Genomic DNA, 23,278 nt, shown 5'->3' with positions numbered 1-23,278 from the left:
CTCTACCGCCACCTGTCGGTTGAGATGACTTATACCCGTTTATAATCACCTTTAATTTGAAAAAACTCCATAAGCGGAAGTTGCCCAAATCTGTTGACAGCCCCGAAACACGTTGAGCTAAGTTGTCTAACAGCTGGTAATTACTGACGTCGAAAACTACGTGGCTAATCAAATATTCAGGTTAAATATCTTTGCAGTGTGAATATGAACCTGGCCGTTTAGGATCGATGTGCCGTGTGATTTGACACCTCAGGAGGAGGATATGCTGGGTTGTAATCTGTCACATCTGAGTCAGGAAGGAAGAAAAGAAACATTCGCACTGCAAACCTGTAGACTAGTCTGAGCCAGACAGTTTTTGTTTGCACCTTTTCGCTGAGTTTTTTGGAAAATGAAAACGACTTTATTATTGCTGCATGCTGTCTCGTGCTGCTGGATGGTGAATGCCACGCTTTCAAAAACAGATGCAAAGAAGTCTCATAAAGCTGAAGCTGAGGTGAGTACCTGCTGCTCTCTACCTATGCGTTTGTATGAGCTGATATTGCTGTCGGCTCACATATATTCCTTGTTAAAGACTCACTTAAGTCTTGACTGTCGTTGTCCCTCCCCCGTGTCCCACCGTTTAGACATCTCCAGCTGAACTGTCTGTGTTGGAGAGAGGCCTTGTTGTGTCAGATCTACACTGGAAAGATGTAGTGAAGGAGGAAAAGAGACACTGCCTGCACATCAAGAAGACATTTCAAGGACCAGTGCTTGGATATGTCACACCCGTAAGCCTGAAGTTCAATCACTAATGTTCAGTCACCTGTTCTTCTTCATGTACACAGTTAATGCAGCATTAAAGGATGCATTTTAAACTTCATTTTAATCTTCATAAAACTGAACTGGCAGTGGGCAAAAGTCCCTCTGTATGTTTCATTTAATGATTTTTCTATGCTAAGTAATAAAGTGAAAAACAGAGGTTAAACAAATAGTTGGTTTTTTGTCGATAGAATGAGCTGACAGTTGTCACAACTATAATAATCAGGTTGTTGTAATAAACTAAAATATTCTGCAGCTCTGTCTCTTTTAAATAGTTCTGAAAATATAAACCCACACTTCTTTGCTGGTCCCTTTCAGGGCCTCAGACTCCAGGGCAGGCATCTCTTCCTAATAGTGAGCAGTTTCCTTAGTCAGTGCACTAAGGCACTGTTTCTCAATGCTGGTCCTCGGGAATCCCCTGCCCTGCATGTTTTAGATGTTTCCAACTCCAGCACACCTGAATCAGATTAAAGAACTGCTCTTCAAGTTCTTTTCAAGCCTGCAATTGAGATTAATTTCAGTCAGGTGTGTTAAACTATGGAAACATCTAAAACATGCAGGGCAGGGGGGTCCTGGGAACCAGGATTGAAAAACACTGCACTAAAGTACCAGGTCTGACTCAAGGTTTTACAGCTAACCCATAAGTCTCTATTCAAAGGAAAAGGCAGTCATTATTTAAACCCGAAACTTGCCTTCTCAAGTGTAGGTATCAGGTCATCTTGGTGCGTCAGGACGCATGTATTCTCTTTGTACTACCCTAATGCAAAGGATGAGTCAGGAAACTGTTAAGTGTGATACCAATTTCCCTCAGGGAAGCCGGAGAGCTTTTGTTAAAAGATTAAGGTGGACACAAATAAATGCAGTAGAATCATGATCTTCTCAATTCTATTGTAGAGTAACATGACTAGAAAGACCTCTATTACAGAGTAACATGATTAGAGAACCTCTATTACAGAAAAACTAGACTAGTTAACCTCTATTGCAGAGTAACAGCACTAGAAGACCTCTGTAGCAGAGTAACTAGAGAACTTCTATTACAGAGTAACTAGACTAGAGAACCTGTTGCAGAGTAACTAGACTAGAGAACCTGTTGCAGAGTAACTAGACTAGAGAACCTGTAGCAGAGTAACTAGAGAACTTCTATTACAGAGTAACTAGACTAGAGAACCTGTTGCAGAGTAACTAGACTAGAGAACCTGTTGCAGAGTAACTAGAGAACTTCTATTACAGAGTAACTAGACTAGAGAACCTGTTACAGAGTAACTAGACTAGAGAACCTGTTGCAGAGTAATTAGACTAGAGAATCTGTTGCAGAGTTACTAGAGAATCTGTTGCAGAGTAACTAGACTAGAGAACCTGTTGCAGAGTAATTAGACTAGAGAACCTGTTGCAGAGTAATTAGACTAGAGAACCTGTTGCAGAGTAACTAGAGCAGAACACTTCCATTACAGAGTAACTAGACTAGAAGTGACTCCAAGCCCAGCCATGACCCGCCTGCCTCTATAAATGTGCAGGCAGTGCACTTCCACACAAGGTATTGTTTGTCTTCATTGGCTCGCAGCTCAAACAGCATATTTCTAAACATGGTATTGTCTTCTGCAAAGTGCAACACACACAACAAATGTTAAATCTGTTTTTTAGTGGAATTCCCATGGCTATGACGTTGCCAAGACGTTCGGCTCCAAACTGACATCTGTGTCTCCAGTGTGGCTTCAGCTCCACAGACGAGGACCTGAAACCTTTGATGTTACAGGACTTCACGATCATGACCCTGGTAGACGAGCAACTTAGGTGACAGTCAGATGTTAAACCTCTGTTTTTATACATCAAGTGAAATGATCTTTTTGTGTTTGCAGGCTGGGTGAAAGCAGTACGCAAGTCAAACAAAAAAATCAAGATGGGTGAGTAGATGTAAATAAGGCTCAGTACAAATCAACTAAGCATTATCATTTCCTTTATTTTCTTCTTTTTTAATCTCAGTGCCTCGTCTGTTATTTGATGGCTGGTCCTACCAGGACTACATGAGTGTGCTGGGCAGTGAGGATGAAATTGAGGAGCTGGCAAGTGAACTGGTGGATGTAGCAAAGGTAATTAAATCATGTTTATCCTGTACTCCCTTAAAACCTTGTATAAGCTCTGTGTCTCTGATTTGAATGCTGTGGCTTTTCAGACTGAGGGCTTTGATGGCTTTACTTTGGAGCTTTGGAGCCAGCTGGGAGGGAACAAAAGAAAGTGAGTCACATGTGGAAACTTTTATTATTATTATTAATATTTGCAATATTAAAGAGTAATCAAATTTTTTATAGTAATCAAATATTATTCTTCCACTTGTAGGGAGCTGGTCCATTTGGTGAAACACATATGTGAAACTTTGAAAGCAAAAAGATTAGACTGTATTCTTGTTATTCCCCCAGCTGTGACAAGGTATTTATTTTTTTTCATTTCTTTCTTAGCAACAATAACTAAAATTAGATGAATTAACAAACCAGTTTACTGAGATTTATGCTTTTTTATTTTTGTAATTAACAGCACAGGGCAGGCTGGGATGTTTGGCAGGGAGGAGTTTGAGCTGTTGGCCCCTGTGGTTGATGGATTCAGCCTCATGACATATGATTACTCCAGTGGTGCCAAGTGAGTGAAAATTCATCTTTTTTTTCTTAATTAGAGGCAGAACATTTTACAGCCTGCTACAAAAAAAGAAATCACATCATTCATGCCGACATCTGCTGTTGTGTCTTCAATGTTTCCACAGGCCAGGCCCAAGCGCCCCCCTGCCCTGGGTCAGAGACTGTGTTCTTCAGCTAGCACCCAGCTCCCAGTGGAGGCAAAAACTCCTGCTTGGACTCAATTTTTATGGCCTAGATTTTGCAAGCCAGGGGACAGAGCCAATCCTGGGGGGAAGGTAAGATAAAACTGTAACTTTCAGTGGAATACTGTCGATATATTTTAGCAGCTTAAAACGTCATTTTACAAACGTTATAAGGGTCTTTTTTACAGGGGTTCACTCATCTATTCTCCATATAACTAAAGTTTACATAGTGGTCAGCAGTTTTATTAATCTTAATTAAATTAAAATCAGACTCTTAATAATTTTATATCATCACTACCTCAGAAGTAATATTTGCATCTATAAATGAACAGCATTTTGGAGTTGTTTGAGCAGTGTATGTGCCACAAACATTTTTTGTTACACAGAGGTATGTTGTGGGCATGTTCTACTCTATTCTATTCTGCAGTCATTTAGCAGACGCTTTTATCCAAAGCGACTTACATTTGAGAGTAAGAACAACACAAGCAAGAGTTTTTGCAAATATTTTGCCACATGTTCAAAATTCAGACGGAAATAATGTTTTAGGCTGCAAATATAAAGATAAATTTCTTTTGGAGACAGCCTCTTTGGTCAAAACATGGTACTAGCATTACTCACAATATACACAACCCCCTTTGCCACAGGCACAGATTGAGCTGCATAATAGACTAAAAGGCTAATCCTTATTAAAACTGTGATGTAGCTTCAAGCACAAATGAGCAGCGGGCTACACAGGAATGTAGGAAGACGTCACAACCTTCATACAAATCTTTATACCGCAGTGCCTCCTGTACTTCAGTGGATTAAACCTTTAAAAATCATTGTGACATATGTTATCTAATAACTGATAACACAGCATAGCTGAAAAAGACAAAATCTCAAAGCCAGTTAGATTAACAAGAACAAAAAAAGGAGGGGAAATGTTTGTTTAAAACAAAAAAGAGCTTTTTAACACTCCTCCTGTGATTTCCTGCAGGTACATTGAGATTTTGCGAGAACAAAGGCCAAAGATTATTTGGGATGAATATTCTGCTGAGCATTATTTCAGCTACAAAAGGTACCCATTTAATAAGTTTTAAATCAGGAAAATGTTGCTTAAATCAAAGTCATAAGTGTCTCTAAAGAAAGATCCTTCTCCCTTTTACATCAGGAGCAATGCAGTTAAGCATGTGGTGTACTATCCATCATTAAAGGTAAAACTCTTGACATTTGTAATTTAAGCAACATAAAACTTTTTTAGCAGTAATATCAGGTGATTAACAATCTTCCTCTTTTGTTTTATAGTCAATCTACTCAAGGGTCTCTTTAGCTGCTGAACTGGGAACAGGAATTTCCTTATGGGAACTGGGACAAGGACTGGATTATTTCTATGACCTCCTATGAGTGTGGGACATTTTGGTGAAGATTTTAAAACAGTGAAGTTTTTGCTGTATGTAAGTTTTTTCTTTTGTCTTTGAACTGATCACTGAAACGACGTATTGACAGGGTTTATATAATATTAAAATTGTTTTAGGATGATACAAGTGTGAAATCTTGTCTGTGTGAATGAAACTGGAGTTTGATTATTTTAAAAGGTACTTGAAGCAAATGGTGTGTACTTCAGTATGTTTTATTTCTTTTCTCTTATGATGTAATTTGTATAGTATAATCAACATGGTAACACAGTTGCACTCAACAACAAAGTACGTGATCATCACTATGTGTGAAGTTAAAATGAAAGGGTTTGTGCTTGCTCGGAGGACTTCAACTGCAGCATCTCTAAATCCAAGGTCAGAAATAATGAGAAGATTCATCCATCATCAAGACTTTTTTCACTTATCAAAACAGTACACTGTGTGGCTTTTATTTAATTTATAATACTGTTGGCAAGCATCTGACCCAGCATCTTTCGTTTGTGTGATTACATATATATAGACATGGAACAACATTTATTTGGCATTACAAAGAAGGATTAGATTATTCACAGCGAGGGATGTTGACTGCATATTCTGTCCAGTTATTAGGTGTCTGTCTACGACTATGTGCACAGCATCTTCTTGGCTTGCTGTAAAACAGATAAATATGAAGTGGTTTGAGAACGAGCGAAAAACTGTTTACCAATTTTGTCTGTGCTGCAGGTCAGCTCACCTGTGTATGATCCACCACTGTCTTTCACAAAATCTTCTACAATCAGGGGCAGGTTGGCAAAGTCGGGCTTCCGCACCAGTTCAAACACTGACGGCTTTTGAGAAAAACAGTTACTGACTACAGTGAACATATGCAAACTGTGTGGGGAAAATATAACTGGCCTACGATTGTAAAGAACACTAACCCCTGTTAAGCTGTAACCACTGAAAATCCACCTTTGCCCCTCAGTGGCACAACACAGTGCAGAAACTCCCTGCCCCACAGCACAGACAGGCTCTGCATAGAGAGAGAAAAAAACAAAAGACACAAAAAACAGTACGTATAAAAGTTCTTACAAAAGACAAAGATTTTTAAATATGCCCAAAACCCACTTTGTTGAGAGATGAATTGTGTGAGAATGCGGTGCAGCGACCCGCTGTGAGCCAGGTCATTCAGTGCTCCAGGGCAGTCTGGGATGAGCAGAGCCTGGTATCTTGCACCTTGGAAAGATTAATATGATGTAACTGACAGCAGAATCCAAACAATAGCTCACACACAAACAGAAAAGACAGCAGACAGATTACAAAACAAATATTCTCACCATCTATAGATTCCAGTTTGGCTGGTGTTGCATAAGATTTCAAATTGAAGTCCTGCACCCATCTAGCTGTGCTTTCATCAATTCCTATAAAGTCTATTGGCTTCCCCTGCAAGTCAAAGGTGCACATTGGAACATGGCAGCATACAGTAATGAGATCACACTGATGACAACACTATGGGAAATGACATATGATTCATAACCAGGATTTTAAAAATGGGTTTCATCTTAAAAACTGTTATTACTCTACTGACATATGAATAAAACATTTTCAGTTATGGATGTGAAATAACTTCAATAAATCAATTAACTTTTTTTCAAAGTAAACTGACAAAATATTTATTCCCCCCAAACTTTTATGATCTAAAAATATCATAAATCCGCTTAAAAAAAAAGAAGAAATTAATATAAACCTAAATTAATCAACGGCATGAAAGGTTGTTAACGACATAACGCTTTTCACACATCCGCATGTGCATCTGCCATGAATACCGCTACCTCTGAATCACGGAGTAACGTGCTGACGTCAGACTTTTCTTACCCCAGGTGTGGCGGTCTGCAGGTTAAACGCCGTGCTGCAAAGACTAAAGCACTGAAGAAAAGATTTCGCTGACACCCCTGAATAAAGAAAACACATCTATTTTAAAACTTTAGAGAACAAAAGCAAAATTTTGTCAGAAAACCGAGCTATTTTAAGCTAGTTGTAGCAAATTATGTTGTTTGGCCACAGCTAACAGGCGCGTTAATAATAACAGCGAACAGCTTTCATTGATATAAAACTACGAAAGCCAAAACAGACCTACCTTGAGGAGAAGCACTTGCAACAATTAAACAAGTTGGTTTCGCCGACATTTCATTAATATTTGCTTGTAGTCAATGACAAAATGTTGATGTGTGTAAAACGATGCAGGGGAGGAAGTGGAGTCAGCCGACAACAACATCCGGTTTAATAATTTCAGAATAGAAGTTGAAAGTAAAAGGATGAAAAATTCACTGAGTGACAGATTTCAAGTATCTTTTATTTGCTCCTCAGAAACAAAATATAATTCTGATATGTGTTTTTTTAAGTTACAGCCACCGTACATAGTTTGTGGTACGTTTTTTTTTTTCTTTTTTTTGTTAAAGAAAAACAAAACACTAAAGACTAACACTAACTGCAAAATTAACCACATGTTAATCCTCAGCTTATTTAAATGTGTGTTTCTTTCTTTCTTTTTTCTTCTTTTTTTAAGTTTATCTGCACATAAATTTCTTTATCATAAAATGCATAATACACAATGCACTGGAATTTTGCAGTGCTGCCCAGCAGCATTAAATTGCCTGTAGTGTTTGTATGTGAGTAGAGTTTACAATATTGAAACATTAAAAAGAGTTCAAAATCAGTAAGGGTCATCTTTCAAGTTACGATAAAGGCAGCAAGTGAACATCATCCCCACAAGCTGAAATAAAACAGAAGGAGCTTGTTAATTCACACATACATCCACTGTACACAGATCAGCTGCACATATTTTGCACAACATTTAAAAATGTTTGCTATTCTGTTTTGTTCACTGGTTAAGGTGTTACCTGAAGAAATGCTGTTCCAATACCCACTGCCCCAAGAATATATAGCTGACTCAGAATGAAGTCCTCTAGTTTCTGGATGCATCCTCCCTGAGAAGAAGAAAAAATAAAACAAAACAAAAAAAAACTTGCAGTATTGTAACATTTAGCAGTGCTGAGTAAATTTAAAATTTGTTCTACCTCCACCCTGTAGATATTGGATGGATGGTCCCTGCGGCCACAGAGTTCTCCAGGAGTTTTACAGCAGCTATCAGGAACAAGCCTGTCATTCCCTGCTGTCTGGATCCACACACTGTCTCGCCAGTCTGAGGAATTGTAACTTCCACAACACTTAAACTGTGAAGAGGGCAGTTCAAGAAGGACCAAAGGAAAGACACAGAAATAAAAATAATGTAAAAAAAAATAGTTTAAGCAACTTTTTAAATGTAATTTCTTCGTGTTTTTTTTTTTTTTTTTTTGCCCATTTCCCCAGTCAGCAGAGAAATCACTATGCCACACCTCCTGCTGTAATTTGTCCACAGCCTGTGTGAGGCTTTCCTCTCCTAGCTGCTGGTATTTCTGCTGCATGGTCGTCTGCAGGTTCTGTTTGAGCTCTTCATCCAGCTGTGAGACAAGAGAAGGACTTTAGTATGAGAAAAAAATTTGACATTGACACATCTCCTCCCATCCATAAAAATAGCCCCTGGTCAAGTTTCATTCCTCACCCGTAACATTCCAGTCTACCTGAGCAATGCCCCCAGATAACTCAAAATATATGAGCACATATTTTCTCAGTCTCTGAACCACAGGAACATGCTTTACATCGATTTGGAGAATAAATATAGATTCTATTACATTAATTGCAAAGTACAAAGACAAACCTAATTTATAAATTTATTTGAACCAGTTAAAGATAGACATGAAACAGAAACACATTGCAGGAAATTACCTGGTGGCAGAAAGGGAAACACTGGAGCAAGGAAAGGGGGAAAGAAAGAGGTGTGAGATGATTGAAAAGAAGGACAAATGAATAGCATGTACAGAAAGGCATGCAGAGCAGGTCTCATGAAAAAGTGCAGTAAATGAGGGTTACATTTTGAAAATAAATTATAGAAAATAAGGAATGGCATTTGTAAGCACACAAAATGGAAAGACAAAATATATAAAACACAAGTAAAGGTAAGTAGGCTTTTATAATTGTTGAATAAACATCCACATTCAAAATCAGCTGTTTATGTTAAATTTGATTAATATGAGTTAAAAAGTGCTTATACTAAATATTAAATGAAGGCAAAGTTCCTCACCTTTTGGTAGTTAATGTAAGCCAGGATACCAGCAATGATTTCCACCAGGAAAATGCAGAACAACAAAACCAAATACTATAAAGAAATGGAATAAAACTTAATAAATACTATTGCACTGAAAATGTCAAATTCCAGCATGACTGTTTTATGTACATTTCTTTGCTACCATACAAATGTGTGTAAACGGTGTAAAACACATATAGAATAAGAACTGTTTACGTCAGATTAATTACTTTGTGTTATGTTGACTGAATGATACTGTGTTGTTGTTGTATTGTGAAGCCATTAAGGGGTACAGCATCAAGCCAAACATACATTTTTACAAGGACAATAAAGTATATTGTATCAAATGAAATAAGTAAATATAATATTTGCACTGAAAATACTGTCTTATGTATTTAGGCATATTTTCATGTTGAGACACATGCTCTCAGATTTGACTCTAGAATATTTCAACATACAAAGGAGTGTACAGTTGACTCAATGGCTACAAGGTGTACATGTCCTTTGAGTGCAAAGCACACCCAAGTCATCACCCCTCCACCTCTGGGATTGACAGGTGGTTTGAGGTGTTTGAGATAATGTGTTTGGATTTCAACAAATAGGGTGCCATACATCATGGTTAAACATCTCCACTTTGGTCTTGTCTGTATAAAGGACATTGTTCCAGAAGTCTTGTGCTCAATTCAAAAACAACTCTGTCAAACTAAGCCATGCTGTTATCAGTTTTTAATAAGAATGTAAACTGTAGAAAATTTAATACACAGTATGTACAGTATAAAATATATGTAGTCTAAGATGTAGTCCTTGTGCTTTTTGTAAACTATCTTAGCGTTGCATCCCCTGATCTTGGAGTGAACCTACTGAGACATCCAGTCCTGAAAAGATTGTCAACTATCTTGAATGTTGTACACTCGTGAATAACCTTTCTCATTGTAAAATGATGATATTACTTCCCGGATTGATAAACAGCATCCTCTTTAAAAATACCTGTTAATGTATTTCCTCCTTGCCAATGTGATAACACACATCTGAACACTCTAAACCAGCAAACTGCCCAAACTTCTGCTTTTACAAAGGTGTTCACACTTGCTAATGAATCGTTAATTAAGTCTTTGATTAGCAGCACCTGGCTCCTATAATAGCAGTAAGAGAAGATTTATTTTTCTGCCACATACTGCTTAGGAATTTTGACTTGTTTTTTGTTGAATCGATAATGACATGGCATGTCTTGTGTTGTTGCTAATGTTCCTTTGACATGATGAATAGCTCTGGAAAGGACCAGATGTGTGTGTTTTTTTTTAATTATGACCTGATATGTAAAACCATAAAAATGACAATGTGCTTTCTTTTCCATTCGATTCAATTTGTATAAAAACAAAGCACAAGTGATACTCATGAGAGTAAATTATTAAACCATGTGATAGGGAGTTATTCATTGCAAAAATGTGGGGGAATATTGGCATAGAATAAAACTTCAGTACTTAAGAATTTGTGCACATTTTTTTCCCCCATCAAATGATTTCCGTTTAATGGAGAGTGTCTGCCTTTCTTTCACTCTCTTCAGTCTGAGCAGCCCCTGGCGATGCCCTTCATTCCTCTGGCATGAGCTACACTCTAAATCTAAACCCTTAAAGACACACTGCATGACTTTATCTGTTATATCTGATAGGCATGTCATATTGAGCTACAATGAATGCAGACAGACTAGACAGAGGGTCACCAAGGATTAACTTTCAATACACTACTCAGACTAGACAGTTTGAGTATAAACAGGAACTTAAATGTGTTTTGGCTTCTGATTCAACATGATTAAATAAGCTTTGTTCCAAATGTGAAGAAGAATAAATGTAAATAAATGCCATTTTATCTGTTATAGCCAGTGTTTTGAGGGACTGATCACCTTACCACAATCAAAAGACTCCTCATCTCCTTCAGAGTGGCACAGCAACCAATTATCCCAGTCACAATTACAATGACTCCAGCAGCTATCAGGGTGTAAGCTGAAGCTGAATAGAGGCTGGAATTCAATAAACTGATGTAGCTGCTTTTTTCCACTAGGGTCCACACTCCCACTGCCAGCACAGCCCCACCTGCCAGCTGACAAAAAGTAGTGCGATCAGCTCAATTCAATCCAGATGCTCATATCAAGAATGCTTCACATAATTCTGAACAGTTTAACTTTGCTACTTAAGTGCGATCAAAATGCAGACAACTCCTTATTAATGCACTGTCAGCCTCAAGAGACATGCAGCTGAATTTGTCTTATCTGATGCACATAAATCTCTGAGTGCATATTTTGTTGTGTTAACATAGATCTTTATATTCTTTAATCCCTAAAGGAAATGAAAATAAATAAAGTTAAGAAAATAACAAAATGTTTAAGCCAGGTTGAGTTTGAAGAACAAACTCTTACTGCTGTTCAGCTATTGTAACGACTGCAAAAATACATTTTTTCTTAACAATGTCAACTACCATTATTATCATAAAATAATAATAAAATAATGATAAAATCTTTACACTTCCTCTTTAACTTACCCAGAAGAGAATGTTGAAGAGAAAAAGTAGATATTTCAAACAAATTGTCCCACAGGTGGGTTTTTTTTCACCTTGACTCACCATTCTGAAAAACAACATATTATAGGAGTATATGCAGTATTGCACAAACAGAGAAATCATTACAAATACTTAAGTATTTTTTTTCCTGAGGATTTGGTAGCGTTACTGGGGAGAGTAAACAAGATGCTCTAAAAGCCGGCGATACTGCCAAACATTGCTCTCATATCAGACATAGTTTTCTGCTTCTATAACTGCATGTTGTTAAAATGAAGCCAAATGTGTATACAATTTCCTCTTTCAGCGTGCTCTAGTTCCACTTTTGGTGTGAAAAGGTGGTTTGATGGATGAAGTTCAAACTCAGTTGCAGCATAAATGAGCTTTTTTGACTGTCAGCTTTGTTAAAGGTTTATTACTTTTTAATCACACAGCAAACTAAAAGTGAAATGCATTTTATTTTAAACTGCATCTTGGAGCAATGGAACGAGCTCACAGATGAAATCAAATATGTTTTGGGGAAAACATACTTAACGACTTGTGTCACATGTCACCCTGACAGATGTCGCCTGTCTTTGTAACCTTAGCTGATACTCTCACTCTTCAATGATATGCTGGTGATTTTCTTCCTTTTTTTTTTTTTTTCTTTTTAACAACTTGATTTAGTCGGTCTGGTCAAATCCTAAAAGGAACTTTTCTATTGCTTCTATTTTTAAATAAGCTTGTGACTCTGAGCATCAGGGAAGCTTGCCATTATAGATTTGAGACACAAGTGAACATCTCAAAGAAAAATAAATCAGAGAAAAGTAGTTATAGTAAAGTTTGTAATGAAACTTTTTATATATTAGATGGACTTAAAACTACAAACTCAAGTGGAAACAACAGGCTTAATACTCATCTTCATTTATTTTTAACTCATTGTGTCATGGGAAAAACTGACCTCTCTTGTTGTTGAGACCAAAATACTCCTACCTGATTTTAGATGGTGAACCTCAGATGGATGGTGATTACTGGGGTAATGTCTTCACAGATCCCACTAACCCCAGTGTCACTGTGTTACCGTTGTTGAAGGTGAACTGCAACAGCACAAGTTCTCAGTTGAAAGTTAGCCCCAAGCCTCCTACACCAGCGTATCAACGTCTGTCCTCTTTTGGCTCAACAGGCAGCTTGTCTCTCACATTGTACAGAGGACTTGTCTGCCCCCCTCTGGATCCACATTCACATGAACTTGACTGGCATTAAAACAATTCTGTACAAAACTTTAACTTTTCTCAGTAATCTAAAAAAGTACATAAAACTAGAAGTCATCCATTAAATATTTTATTACAAGTATGCAAAGAACATATAAAGGCAAACATACATGATACAATAAGACATAGTTTGTGTAGGATGTCACTAGACCATAGTCTGGGAGTTATTTAGTAATAAGCAGCTTCAAAAGCCTGTTCTTTACTTTTTATTGTAGGCACAGCAACTTTGTCTTGGAGTGTCTTCAGTCAATAAAACAGCTTCTTCACATTGCTGGTCATGTCTGGTAATCAGCACACTAAAATGGAGAAGTTGTATATAGTTATATAATTTATAAATAATTTATATATATATATATATATATATATATATATATATATATATATATATATATATATATATATATATATATGTATTTGTGTGTGTGTGTGTGTGTGTGTAAAAGCAAGACAATAGAAAAAAAAACTACAACCATTTACAAACAATAAAAAAGTACAATCATTTCATATCTACACTGGCTGGGGGAAAAAAAACTATGCAGATGGGTACGAGCCTCCTATTGGATAATTACTGCATGGGTGATCATCTTTAGTTGTTTAACCCCCCCGATGCAAGGAGTAGCTTCTCATTTCTTAAACAACCATGTCGAAAGACGCATCCCGTGGTCATGGAAAAGATATTAGTCTGTTAAAGAAGGGGGTCAAAAAATTGGAACCAGAAACTACTAAAATTAGGTTAAAATCTGCTCAACGTATTATTAAAAATGGGAAGGATAGTGTGGAACCATCTTCCAGGAAGAAATGTGGTCAGAAAAAAATCCTGAATGATGGTGATTGGTGATCACTTAATCATGTTTGGTAAAATCATATTGAAGAAAAACAACAGTAGAACTCAGAGCTATGTTTAATAGTGAAAGTAAGAACAGTTCCCCACACACAATGTGAAGGGATCTCAAGGGGTTGGAACTGAACAGATGTGTAGCAATAAGAAAAACACTAATCACTGAGGTTAACTGGAGAAAAATCCTTCACTTTGCTAGGAAGCATAAAGATTGGACTCTGGAGCAATGGAAGAAGACCATGCGGTCTGATGAGACCAGAATTACGCTGTTCCAGACTGATGGGAGCATCAGGGTAAGAAGAGAGGCAGAATAAGTGATGCACCCATCATGCCTAGTGTCTACTGTACAAGCATGTGGGGGCAGTGCTATGATGTGGGATTGCTGCAGTTGGGCAGGTCTAGATTGAGCTACATTATGTGTCCAAAGAATGAGGTCAGCTGACTACCTGAATATACTGAATGAGCAGGTTATTCCATCAATGGATTTTTTCTTCCCTGACGGCATATTCCAAGGTGACAATGCCAGGATTCATGGGGCTCAAATAGTGAAAGAGTGGTTCAGGGAGCATAAGACATTATTTTCACACATGGATTGGCCACCACAGAGTCCAGACCTGAACCCCACTGAGAATCTTTGTGATGTGCTGGAGAAGGCTTTGCTCAGTGGTCAGTACAAGATCTCTAAAAAATTAATGCAACACTGGATGGAAAAGGTAAAGGTGGACCAATGAAATATTAGAGTGTGTGAACTTTTTATGCTGATGACTTTTGTTTTGGCCAAGCCGTGTATAATAATCAAATATGAGAAATAATGTTGAATCATTATTTAATTTGAATCATCATACAAACTTATTAGTTAACTGACAGTAAATTCATGCAGAATGATTTTGATTATTAATGATCAATTATAGTAATTTATCATGCAAAACATGGAACAGCTTTACGTTTTTTATGCTTTTTTTTTATAGCTGTGGCTGGTGTTAAAGTGCTTTATAAATAAACTGAACAGCCATGAAGTGGAGGAATTACACCTTTCCCTTGCCTATTTTTTAAATGCAAAATCCAAACTTTTTTTCATTTTGGACCTTTTATCATGCAGAAAAAATGATAGTGTATAAAAATATGGACCATAACTCAGATTATTTTAAAAATGCTCAAACTGCAGCTTCTAATATCCCCATATATTCGAGACAACTTTCTTTTAAAATGTCATAAAACCATTATGACCTCAGTGAAAATAGGATTTATTGCAGGACTGTTATTTAGTTACATTTAACAGGTGTGGCCACAATGAACAGCACAGAGTCCAGAGGAAGTGGAAAGACAAAATAGGGCAAATACAAACATTCTGCAGGAAGTAAAAGATTTACAAAAGAGTAAATAAAAAATACTATGTACAGTAAAGAAATGCATTGTCATACCCAGCCAGGTGAGTCATTAGCTCATCCATGTTATGTCCAGTCTTGGCACTACACTCGTGAAACAAAGCCTGGTACTGCTGTATGAACCAAGAGAAAATAAAAACACATATTTGGCTTATTTCAGACATTTAAACAAACACTTTGCTCATTTCCTTTAGATTTTTTCCATGAGCAATAGCTTTGGCTGAATCATTATAGATGATTGTATAAGTACTATAATGTGTCTGACCTCTGCCAGCTTCTGACCCTCTGTTGTTGGCACTTTTCTGCTGTGACTGTTTGCCAAATCCAGTTTGTTCCCTAGCAGCATCAGTACAGTACCTTCACACATCTTCTCCTGGCACACAGACACACAACAGATTGCGGTAAACACTTCACTTTACAAACAGCAGTAGGAACAAACATGATCAAATGTAATTAACAGCTACCGAAACATTTAAGGGACTATCAAAATTATCTTTAAATCTGAGATATCATTAAGATTTCACTTGTGTACTGAGATTCTTGCAGCTTCTTTTCCTCAATAACTTGCATGTGCATTCAAATGACTGTTTTGCATATTTTTACATCCAATCATCCACAATAACTCCACTGGTTCACCTTAACAGAGTCCATCCATCCTCTCACTGCAGTGAAGGAGGCAGAGTCAGTTATGTCATACATGGTGAGGATGCCATCAGCCTTTCGATAGTATTGCTCTGTGATGCTGCGAAACCTGATAATTAAATCAGTAAAAGGACCAAGATTTGAAATGGAGTTAAAATGGAGCTAATAATAAAAAAATATTGTCTTGATAATTGATAATTGAAAACTTAAAGCCACACATCTGACCTCTCCTGCCCTGCAGTGTCCCAGAGCTGCAGGGTGATAGTGGTGGAGCTTAGTGTTAAAGTCTTCATCTGGAAATCTATACCTAAAATTTAACAAAAGCTTCAAAGTTCCATATTTGGCTTCTTAAATGGCACCTTCCAAAAGTAAGAATACACCCAAGAATTTTTTTGTTTGTTTGTTTGTTTTGCAGCATAATTTTGAAATTATTATCATTATCATTCTTCTTCTTATTATTATTATTATTATATGACACTATCTGGAAATAAAAATACAAAATCTTGGATTTAGTAAATATCATCCCCCTTGCCTGATAAAAAAACACCTCCAAACTGTAGCTAATGCTCCCCGGTGCTACATAGTGGGGGCAACACACAATTATGCTTTCATCTATCTAATAAAAAATATTAATACAACAGTTTAAACCAAATGTCTTGAACCTTGATGCATTTGTTCCTAAACCTCTGTTCCAGTTTAACCTCAGTCCAGTGTGCATGGTCTTTGGTTTGCTTCAGTTCTTTTTCTGGTTTCTTTCTAGAAACTTTGTCATGTAAGGTTGAAACCTGGAGCCACGTCTGGGCCAGTAATACACACTGCAGCAGGCCGTGTCTCATTAAATTGAGCTGTCAGTTGAGGAACATGTTACTGTAAGCATCTGTCAGATAGAGCAGACCAAGAGAAGCTTATCCTCTCCGGGGGAAGTTTACCCGGGGCCTCCCGCTGTGGGGCAGGTCAGAACGTGCCCCTCTGAGGTGACAGAGTACATTCTGAACTCCACTTACTGATGTTATTAGTTTTTTGAGGATTGCTTACAGGTTTTCCTTTCTTATCTCAAAACTATAAGTGGCACGTTTCTTGACATTTTTCTCTTTTTCAACAATGAAAATGTGGCATGGATACTTTTAAATGATAATTTTCTTGAAGAAAACTGTAGAAATATGATAGAAAGTAACATAGTCACTTGACCAATTTCAAGATAAAAAAAAAATCCTTGAAGGCCAAAAACTGAAGCACGTAGAGAAGCTAGAGTTATAGATGTGGTGTCTTCAACACTGAACCTCACACTGTTCTGAGATGGTACAAATTGATGTTTCAGCATTCTCTGGCACTACTGTATGTACATAAAATTATGAGTGCATTGGAACTTTTGGAAGGTACTTTTTATGGATGTATATACAATGACAGTCAAATGTAAAAAAAAAAAAAAGTAACAGAAATACTTACCAACAGAAGAAATCATTTGCTTGTTGAAGTGTCCTGTGCAGCAGTGCTGGATGAAGGAACTCTTACCTACTCCTGAGTTACCCAGAAATACCACTTTGAACACTTGCTGAGGACTGAGAAATTGACTCTACAGTTCAGGTAAAAAATGATCAAACATGACATTGTGCAACAAGTCTTATATTTTAATATTATTTTTATATAATACATATTTAGGAAGGGGTCATTCTGTAAACTGGCACAATTATTGCCTTCTTTTGGTGTTGCATGCGTCATCAAATTGATAGTTTTGGTGATAAAACTGTGTACATGTGTAGATTTAATATTTTCCCTACCTGAGTTTGTTTCTGCTGAATATTTTCACCCCTGACTCTACATGACGGTTGATGTGTCTTGGATGAAAATGTCACCTCTTTCTTTTTCTCCAGCTTCAACTCATCAGAGGAGCTCAGCTGTCTTTAGAATCAGTGAATACAAAAGAAAATTAATGGCTTCCTGCAGCCATCTGCCTCATCGCTGCAAAAATAAATGCATGAACTATATACAAACCTCTTCACTGGCTTTTCTTGAAGTAGGTAGTTACCTATGATTGAGCCTTTCTTCAGCAAAGGCTTTTTGACATTTGGATTCTAAAAGGTTTGTGTGGAAAGTGAAGCAAAGGACACTTATGAGTATAATTACTATTGTATAGCTATTAACAATCCTTTAGTTTCATTAGTTAGGCTGCATGATGCTTTATATCCAAACAACAACATTAGTGAAGTTTCTTCTTATCAAAAAAGTGGGACTGAAATACAAATGTGAGAATTACTCTGACATAAAGAAGTTTAACATCACAATATTTTTGCAACAGTATATTTATTTGTTTATATGATGAAAAAAAACAAAAAACAAGACATAACCAATCGCTATTTTCAATGTTGTTCTAAAAACAGTTTTTTAGTCTAATCTTTGTTTTTTTGGGCAAATAATCTATAAAAGCTTAAAAATTCTGAAATATATCTACAGCAAACATTATACAAACATTTTTTTAAATAATTTTCTTAAGCAAATTGAATAAGACATGCAGAAACCAGCAGAATGGTGCAAAATTAGCAGGAAGTCATTAGTTTGTTAAATATTGACCCATTTTAGTTTACCGAGATAAATGCTGCCTTGTTCAATTTAATTAATAAACATCAATTACACATTTACCTTTAAGATCACACAAGAGGAAATAAATGTATGTTCAGCACAATTCATCCCTTCACTGACCACATCCACAGAAAAATAACAGTGCAAATGTAAAAATAATCAATAGCTAAATAGTAGCAGCTGTCCATATAAACAATAATAATTGTCCAAAGGATGAAGGAAAGCTCAAAGCTTTCTAAACTTAGCTTAGCTTGGGTAGACCTGCTGTGTCCACAGGGTACGAAGGTCCTCACTGAGGTAATGAGTTAATGGTGAAGGAACAACAGAGTGTCTATGACTAACCCTCTGCTGTGACTGTCGGGCATCCCTCTCATCTCGCAGCATTCTGTTCATATCCCTGTTGCAAGATGAAAAATATTTTAGACATTTTTATTCTGGCTCTGATTTTTGTTTTGAAAGATGACTGGTTAATGTGGAGAAAAAATCAACACCAAAATGGCCATATTAAAAAAAAAAACCCACACATCTGCCATAAAATCACCCCCAAAAATATCAGATGTCATTGTTTTCCACCAGCACTTTAACACAGCATGCATTTGTGTTTTGTGAAAATAAATGTGAAATGAATTGTCTTCAAAAACAAAAGGACGTATCTGGACTAACAAACAGCACCAGTCAGAACATACCTTAATATCTCCAGTTGTTTCAAGAGACTGTCCTTCTCTTTTTTCATGTTTCTTGACACCTTCATCACATTTCTAAAGTAAACAAAAACAAACAAAAAACAGCTTTTTAATGTCTCTGTATGAATTTGTCCATTTTAATTGATAAGCTAAAAGTTATTACTATATCTAAGCTGTATCTCCATATATCTAAGTCAAAAAGGGTTTTATGACATGTTCCTTTATCATAATAAAACAGGTGATATAGTAAAACAAGGTGTCAGTGTCTTTAGAAACTAATGAGCTGGAAGAGTGCTGCAAATACATTATAAAGCTAGAAAATTTTCATACTACTTAAGCTCTTTTGTCATTAAAGAATAATGGCTTTAAACCAAATTTATTGCCAATATAATAATTCAATTAAAAAAACAAACAAACAAAAGAAAGAAGTGCTGCTTGCCTTTGTCTGGCCACTTGTTCCTGAGCAGCGTTGTTATGCAGCATGCTGAGTTGACTCAGAGCGGCCTGCAGCTGCTCCCTGCTGCTCTCCACCTGCTCCTGTAATTGTGTGTTGAGACTCCGCAGCTGCTGGTTCTGCTCGCTGATGTTCACTCGCTCACGGCTCATCTGTCGGACTCTGGTTTCAAGCTAAAAACAAAGACAAGACCTTGTAACATTAAACACTTCTCAGAAATAACTTGGGCATTACCAAAGTGCCAACCTCTTTCTGTTTGATCAGTGTATTCTCCATCTCTTGCTCTCGCATCCTCAACTCCTTCTCAAGTTGTTGCCCCCTCTGTTTCTCTTTGAGGCTTTCCTTGATTATACAAGAAAACAAATGCCAATAATTACTCTTATTAAATAGCTAAATAGACTAACTAGAACACATCTGTACCTGAGCCAACCATTTCTCCCTCTCCTCTCTGATTTGGTTTTCCATTTCTTCATATATAGACCGGACCATTTGGTCATGTTCACTCTCCCGTCTAAAATAAAACAAATAGTAGAGGAATAAAACCACACAGTCCAAACATTCTCGGTTAAAGAGAGGAGATAGACAGTGACCTGCGTAGAGCTTGTTCCAGACTGTCTCTTTCTCGGATGGTGTCCTGTAGATGGGACACTGCATGGCCCAAGACGCCCTCCAGGGTACTCAGCAGCTCTGGTCTGTCTGTCTGAAGCTCACGCCACAGAAAGCAGAGCTCCTGCTGGCTGTCACACAATACAATACACAACTGTTAATACAACAAGTCTAACCTTAATCGCACAAAATGAGGCACTATATAAAGGGTATAAATGACAAACTGAATACCAACGTAAATTTTTGGGAAAAATGCTTTTGCTTTGACTTACACAAAGATTCTTTCAAGGAAACATTTTTTTCCTTTTTTTCTGTCAAACAAAAAAGATGCTATCTCCAATTTGCCTATTAGGCACAATTGTACAGTCTGTCGAGTCAAAACAACAGCATATTTTAAACCTTACAGCGGCCAGTACCATTAACTACACATGGGAAAATGAACAGAAACTATCTTATTATGTCAGCCAAGAAAAATATTATGTTGTAGGCAATGACACCAACAGGCTATAACACATTATTTTATTTATTAATGAGTTCATTGTTAGGGGTGAAGTCATTTTCTTTCTTTATTTAATCATTCATTCAGCACTCCCCTTAATTTAATTGAGCTTTATATTTTTTTAATTATAGTACGTCCAAACATGAATGCCTGTATTCTACATGTGTAAATTTAAAAGGTATACTATGTAGACTAGCTTTGTCTTATATACCTGCAGAGGTCAACAGTAGTAAATTTATAAGCACAATCTTACTCTTTGAAAAGTTTGTCAGCTCCAAGCTCTTTTAGTATGTTGAGAAATCTGACTGCAGTGGGGTCCTGTGACCAGTCCATCTCGTCCTCGTCTTCCTCCGCTTCATCCAGACTCAGCTCAGTCGTCTCCTCAAGCCCCATCAGGTCACCTGCACAACAGAGAGAAGATGGCGTGTTTTGTAATTACCTGTAGCTTTGCGTGACTGGTCAAAACAGCGCACTCACCAAGCCCCGTGTTGAACTCAGCAGGAGTGAGGAATCCATTGCTCTCTCGGTCCAGACTTTCAAACACTGTCTCGAGCTGTTCAGGAGAGAGCGGCAACTCCTCCTGAAGCCTCTGAGCAAAAGAAAAGGAGTAGAAAATAAAGTTCAGCACCAAGATATTTTTTAACATTGCTGTTCTACACTTGATGTGTACCTGCATGTCTTGTTTTGTGATGAACCCTTTCCCTTCTTTGTCACACAGGACAAACAGTTCTTTGGCCTTGCCCATGGTCTCTTCCTGCAGGCTTAAAGGTGCTGCCTCCTTGGTGCGGGGTGAGGCCAATGGGCTACGTCCCCGGCCCAGCCTGGGACTCCCAGCTGATAGGCTCCGTAGTCTGGGACTCACTGGTACTGCCTCCCCACTGCCTTGACCCACCAAAACTTCATCATCATTCAGCCACTTAGACATTCCTGTATAGAGACAAATGACTGTGGGGATGAATTAGTCAATCATTAAGGACTTGCTTGATGTACATATTAACTGGAAGGATTGACATCTGGTTTTGAAAACATGACCTCTAACTATTTAGCTGGGTTATAGGAAAACCTACTGAATTTATCTTCTTTCCTGATAAACTATAATTATTGTAATTACTCTCTGGGTCTTTTCTCCCAGCTGCTACACTAAGTTGTGAGAAGCCGGCTGTGCGGCTCCTCCCTTCTCAAACATTAGGTGCAGAACAAACTAACTACTGTGGCTGCATACATTATCAACAGCTGCAGTGATCAGCTGCCAGATCCCTCTGTACAATTGCTTTAAGGATCAAATTTGACCGGCTGTTATGAAGGAAATCATTCTCAAATACTGTCATTAATACAAGGTGTAACATATGGCTTCACGCAGCACAGCCAGCTGCCCTAACTGTTTATTTAGTTGAGGAATAATTAGTCCATGAATGTGCACCAGGATGTGTATAGTGTAAAAAACAGGATGGTGTCATATGAGAGGAATTATAAGTCCCTGGAGGGGAGGGTGGATAGCTGTGGGAGAGGAGATGCAAATTAAACATTTGCTGTTGTTTGCATTGTCAGAGCTGCCACAATTGCAAACAAATTTTATTCTTAGAGCTACAGGGAAAGTATGTCTTGGTACCGAGATGTGCATTTATACAACTGTGATTTGTGGCCATTACAAGCAAGCCTTACTAGTAGTTGGCATTTTTAATAGGTATATACGATCATAAACAAAAAATTGTTCATTTAAGCCAACAACAAAGTGATGTTGCACAGTGAACTAGGGTTAGGAGAACTCAGTGCTAAATAGAATATTGTCTGGTCTTTCCACTGTATCTTTCCAATCATGCTGTCTATGATGGAATAAAAACTAAAAATATGTACTGATAATCATAGCAAATAACCTTGATGGTCATCTGGGAAAACCTCCAAACTAAGAAACAGAGCAGAACTTCAGATAAGAGACTTGTGTAAACAATGTGGGTTAAGGATTTTGTGTATCAGCCAAACTCCCAGTGAGCCAACAGCCACGCCAAAGGTCAAATAAACTTCAATACAATCAGCTTTTCAATATAACCAGGTTGAAGTGTGGTGCAAATGCGAGATGCCAAAACATTCAGTGAAAGTGATACTCTGGAGAACTTGAAGGCGGTGGGCAACATGGACCATCAAACATTAAAAGGTCTTAAAATATTGTACAGCTATGTGGGTAAACAAAGCATATGGTGTTTGAAAGTACCACGACAGTTATGATAAAAACAAGTTAAACATGAGTATGGTTGTGAAGAGCAAATTTGCGTTTACAACTTTACCAGCAATTAAAACATAGCTTGACCACATACAATAAAAAAAACGCCCAATCTTATTGCAACGTATAAAAATGATAAAACTAAAACCACCAAAATGCAGCCTTTGATATTGATTATTAAAGGAAAAAAGAAGTAAGCAAACATCGCACTTTGCGATAGCAAAAATAAGGTAGGCATAAATATACCCGAACTGCTTCGGCATTACCTTGGTGTATGTCAGCTCGATGAAATTAAAGAAAGTTTGACCACTCACCTGCAGCGTACTGGCAGCATTCGTCTACCTTTGACCGCCTCACCTCATAGCTACTCCCGTAAATGCTCACTTCAACCACTAGAGGACGACCGAGTGATTTTG

At 37.4% G+C, this 23,278-nt stretch overlaps 4 protein-coding genes across 6 annotated transcripts; 1 reads left to right on the top strand and 3 right to left on the bottom strand.

Annotated features, from left to right (window-relative positions):
- Positions 1-83: 83 nt before the first annotated feature.
- Positions 84-5,125, top strand: chid1 (chitinase domain containing 1). The gene is made up of 12 exons (XM_041996550.1): positions 84-493; positions 624-767; positions 2,440-2,572; positions 2,655-2,699; positions 2,779-2,885; positions 2,969-3,030; positions 3,133-3,222; positions 3,328-3,429; positions 3,551-3,700; positions 4,584-4,664; positions 4,758-4,800; positions 4,892-5,125. The coding sequence occupies exons 1-12, from the start codon at positions 389-391 to the stop codon at positions 4,988-4,990; spliced, it is 1,161 nt and encodes a 386-aa protein (XP_041852484.1). The 5' UTR covers positions 84-388; the 3' UTR covers positions 4,991-5,125.
- Positions 4,546-7,272, bottom strand: gatd1 (glutamine amidotransferase class 1 domain containing 1). Its single transcript, XM_041996553.1, has 7 exons — positions 7,115-7,272; positions 6,853-6,929; positions 6,315-6,420; positions 6,106-6,213; positions 5,919-6,010; positions 5,735-5,828; positions 4,546-5,651 (listed from the first exon to the last, which is right to left on the bottom strand). Exons 1-7 carry the CDS (start codon positions 7,161-7,163, stop codon positions 5,536-5,538), a joined length of 642 nt encoding a protein of 213 aa, XP_041852487.1. The 5' UTR covers positions 7,164-7,272; the 3' UTR covers positions 4,546-5,535.
- A 95-nt stretch (positions 7,273-7,367) lies between these two features.
- cd151 (CD151 molecule) lies at positions 7,368-12,786 on the bottom strand. 2 transcript variants are annotated; one of them, XM_041996551.1, is made up of 9 exons: positions 12,683-12,786; positions 11,696-11,780; positions 11,066-11,257; positions 9,158-9,232; positions 8,803-8,823; positions 8,373-8,477; positions 8,055-8,210; positions 7,878-7,964; positions 7,368-7,750 (listed from the first exon to the last, which is right to left on the bottom strand). In XM_041996551.1, the coding sequence occupies exons 2-9, from the start codon at positions 11,777-11,779 to the stop codon at positions 7,691-7,693; spliced, it is 780 nt and encodes a 259-aa protein (XP_041852485.1). In that variant the 5' UTR covers position 11,780; positions 12,683-12,786; the 3' UTR covers positions 7,368-7,690. The 2 variants fall into 2 exon arrangements, with proteins under 2 accessions (XP_041852485.1, XP_041852486.1); XM_041996552.1 differs by lacking the exon at positions 8,803-8,823.
- On the bottom strand, positions 12,683-23,253 carry cracr2b (calcium release activated channel regulator 2B). 2 transcript variants are annotated; one of them, XM_041996538.1, is made up of 19 exons: positions 23,177-23,253; positions 21,315-21,571; positions 21,122-21,233; positions 20,898-21,045; positions 20,130-20,276; positions 19,960-20,050; positions 19,786-19,881; positions 19,525-19,712; positions 19,089-19,160; positions 18,745-18,799; positions 17,818-17,897; positions 17,604-17,724; positions 17,272-17,398; positions 16,051-16,132; positions 15,820-15,934; positions 15,449-15,556; positions 15,220-15,296; positions 13,164-13,256; positions 12,683-12,786 (listed from the first exon to the last, which is right to left on the bottom strand). In XM_041996538.1, the coding sequence occupies exons 2-19, from the start codon at positions 21,567-21,569 to the stop codon at positions 12,759-12,761; spliced, it is 1,995 nt and encodes a 664-aa protein (XP_041852472.1). In that variant the 5' UTR covers positions 21,570-21,571; positions 23,177-23,253; the 3' UTR covers positions 12,683-12,758. The 2 variants fall into 2 exon arrangements, with proteins under 2 accessions (XP_041852472.1, XP_041852471.1); XM_041996537.1 differs by having other exon boundaries at positions 23,129-23,195.
- Between the last annotated feature and the right edge of the window lie 25 nt (positions 23,254-23,278).

The sequence above is a fragment of the Melanotaenia boesemani genome, chromosome 10 (genome assembly GCF_017639745.1).
Source record: "Melanotaenia boesemani isolate fMelBoe1 chromosome 10, fMelBoe1.pri, whole genome shotgun sequence".
Taxonomy (NCBI): Eukaryota; Metazoa; Chordata; class Actinopteri; order Atheriniformes; family Melanotaeniidae; genus Melanotaenia; species Melanotaenia boesemani.
This window is presented reverse-complemented; position numbering and strand designations above follow the sequence as displayed.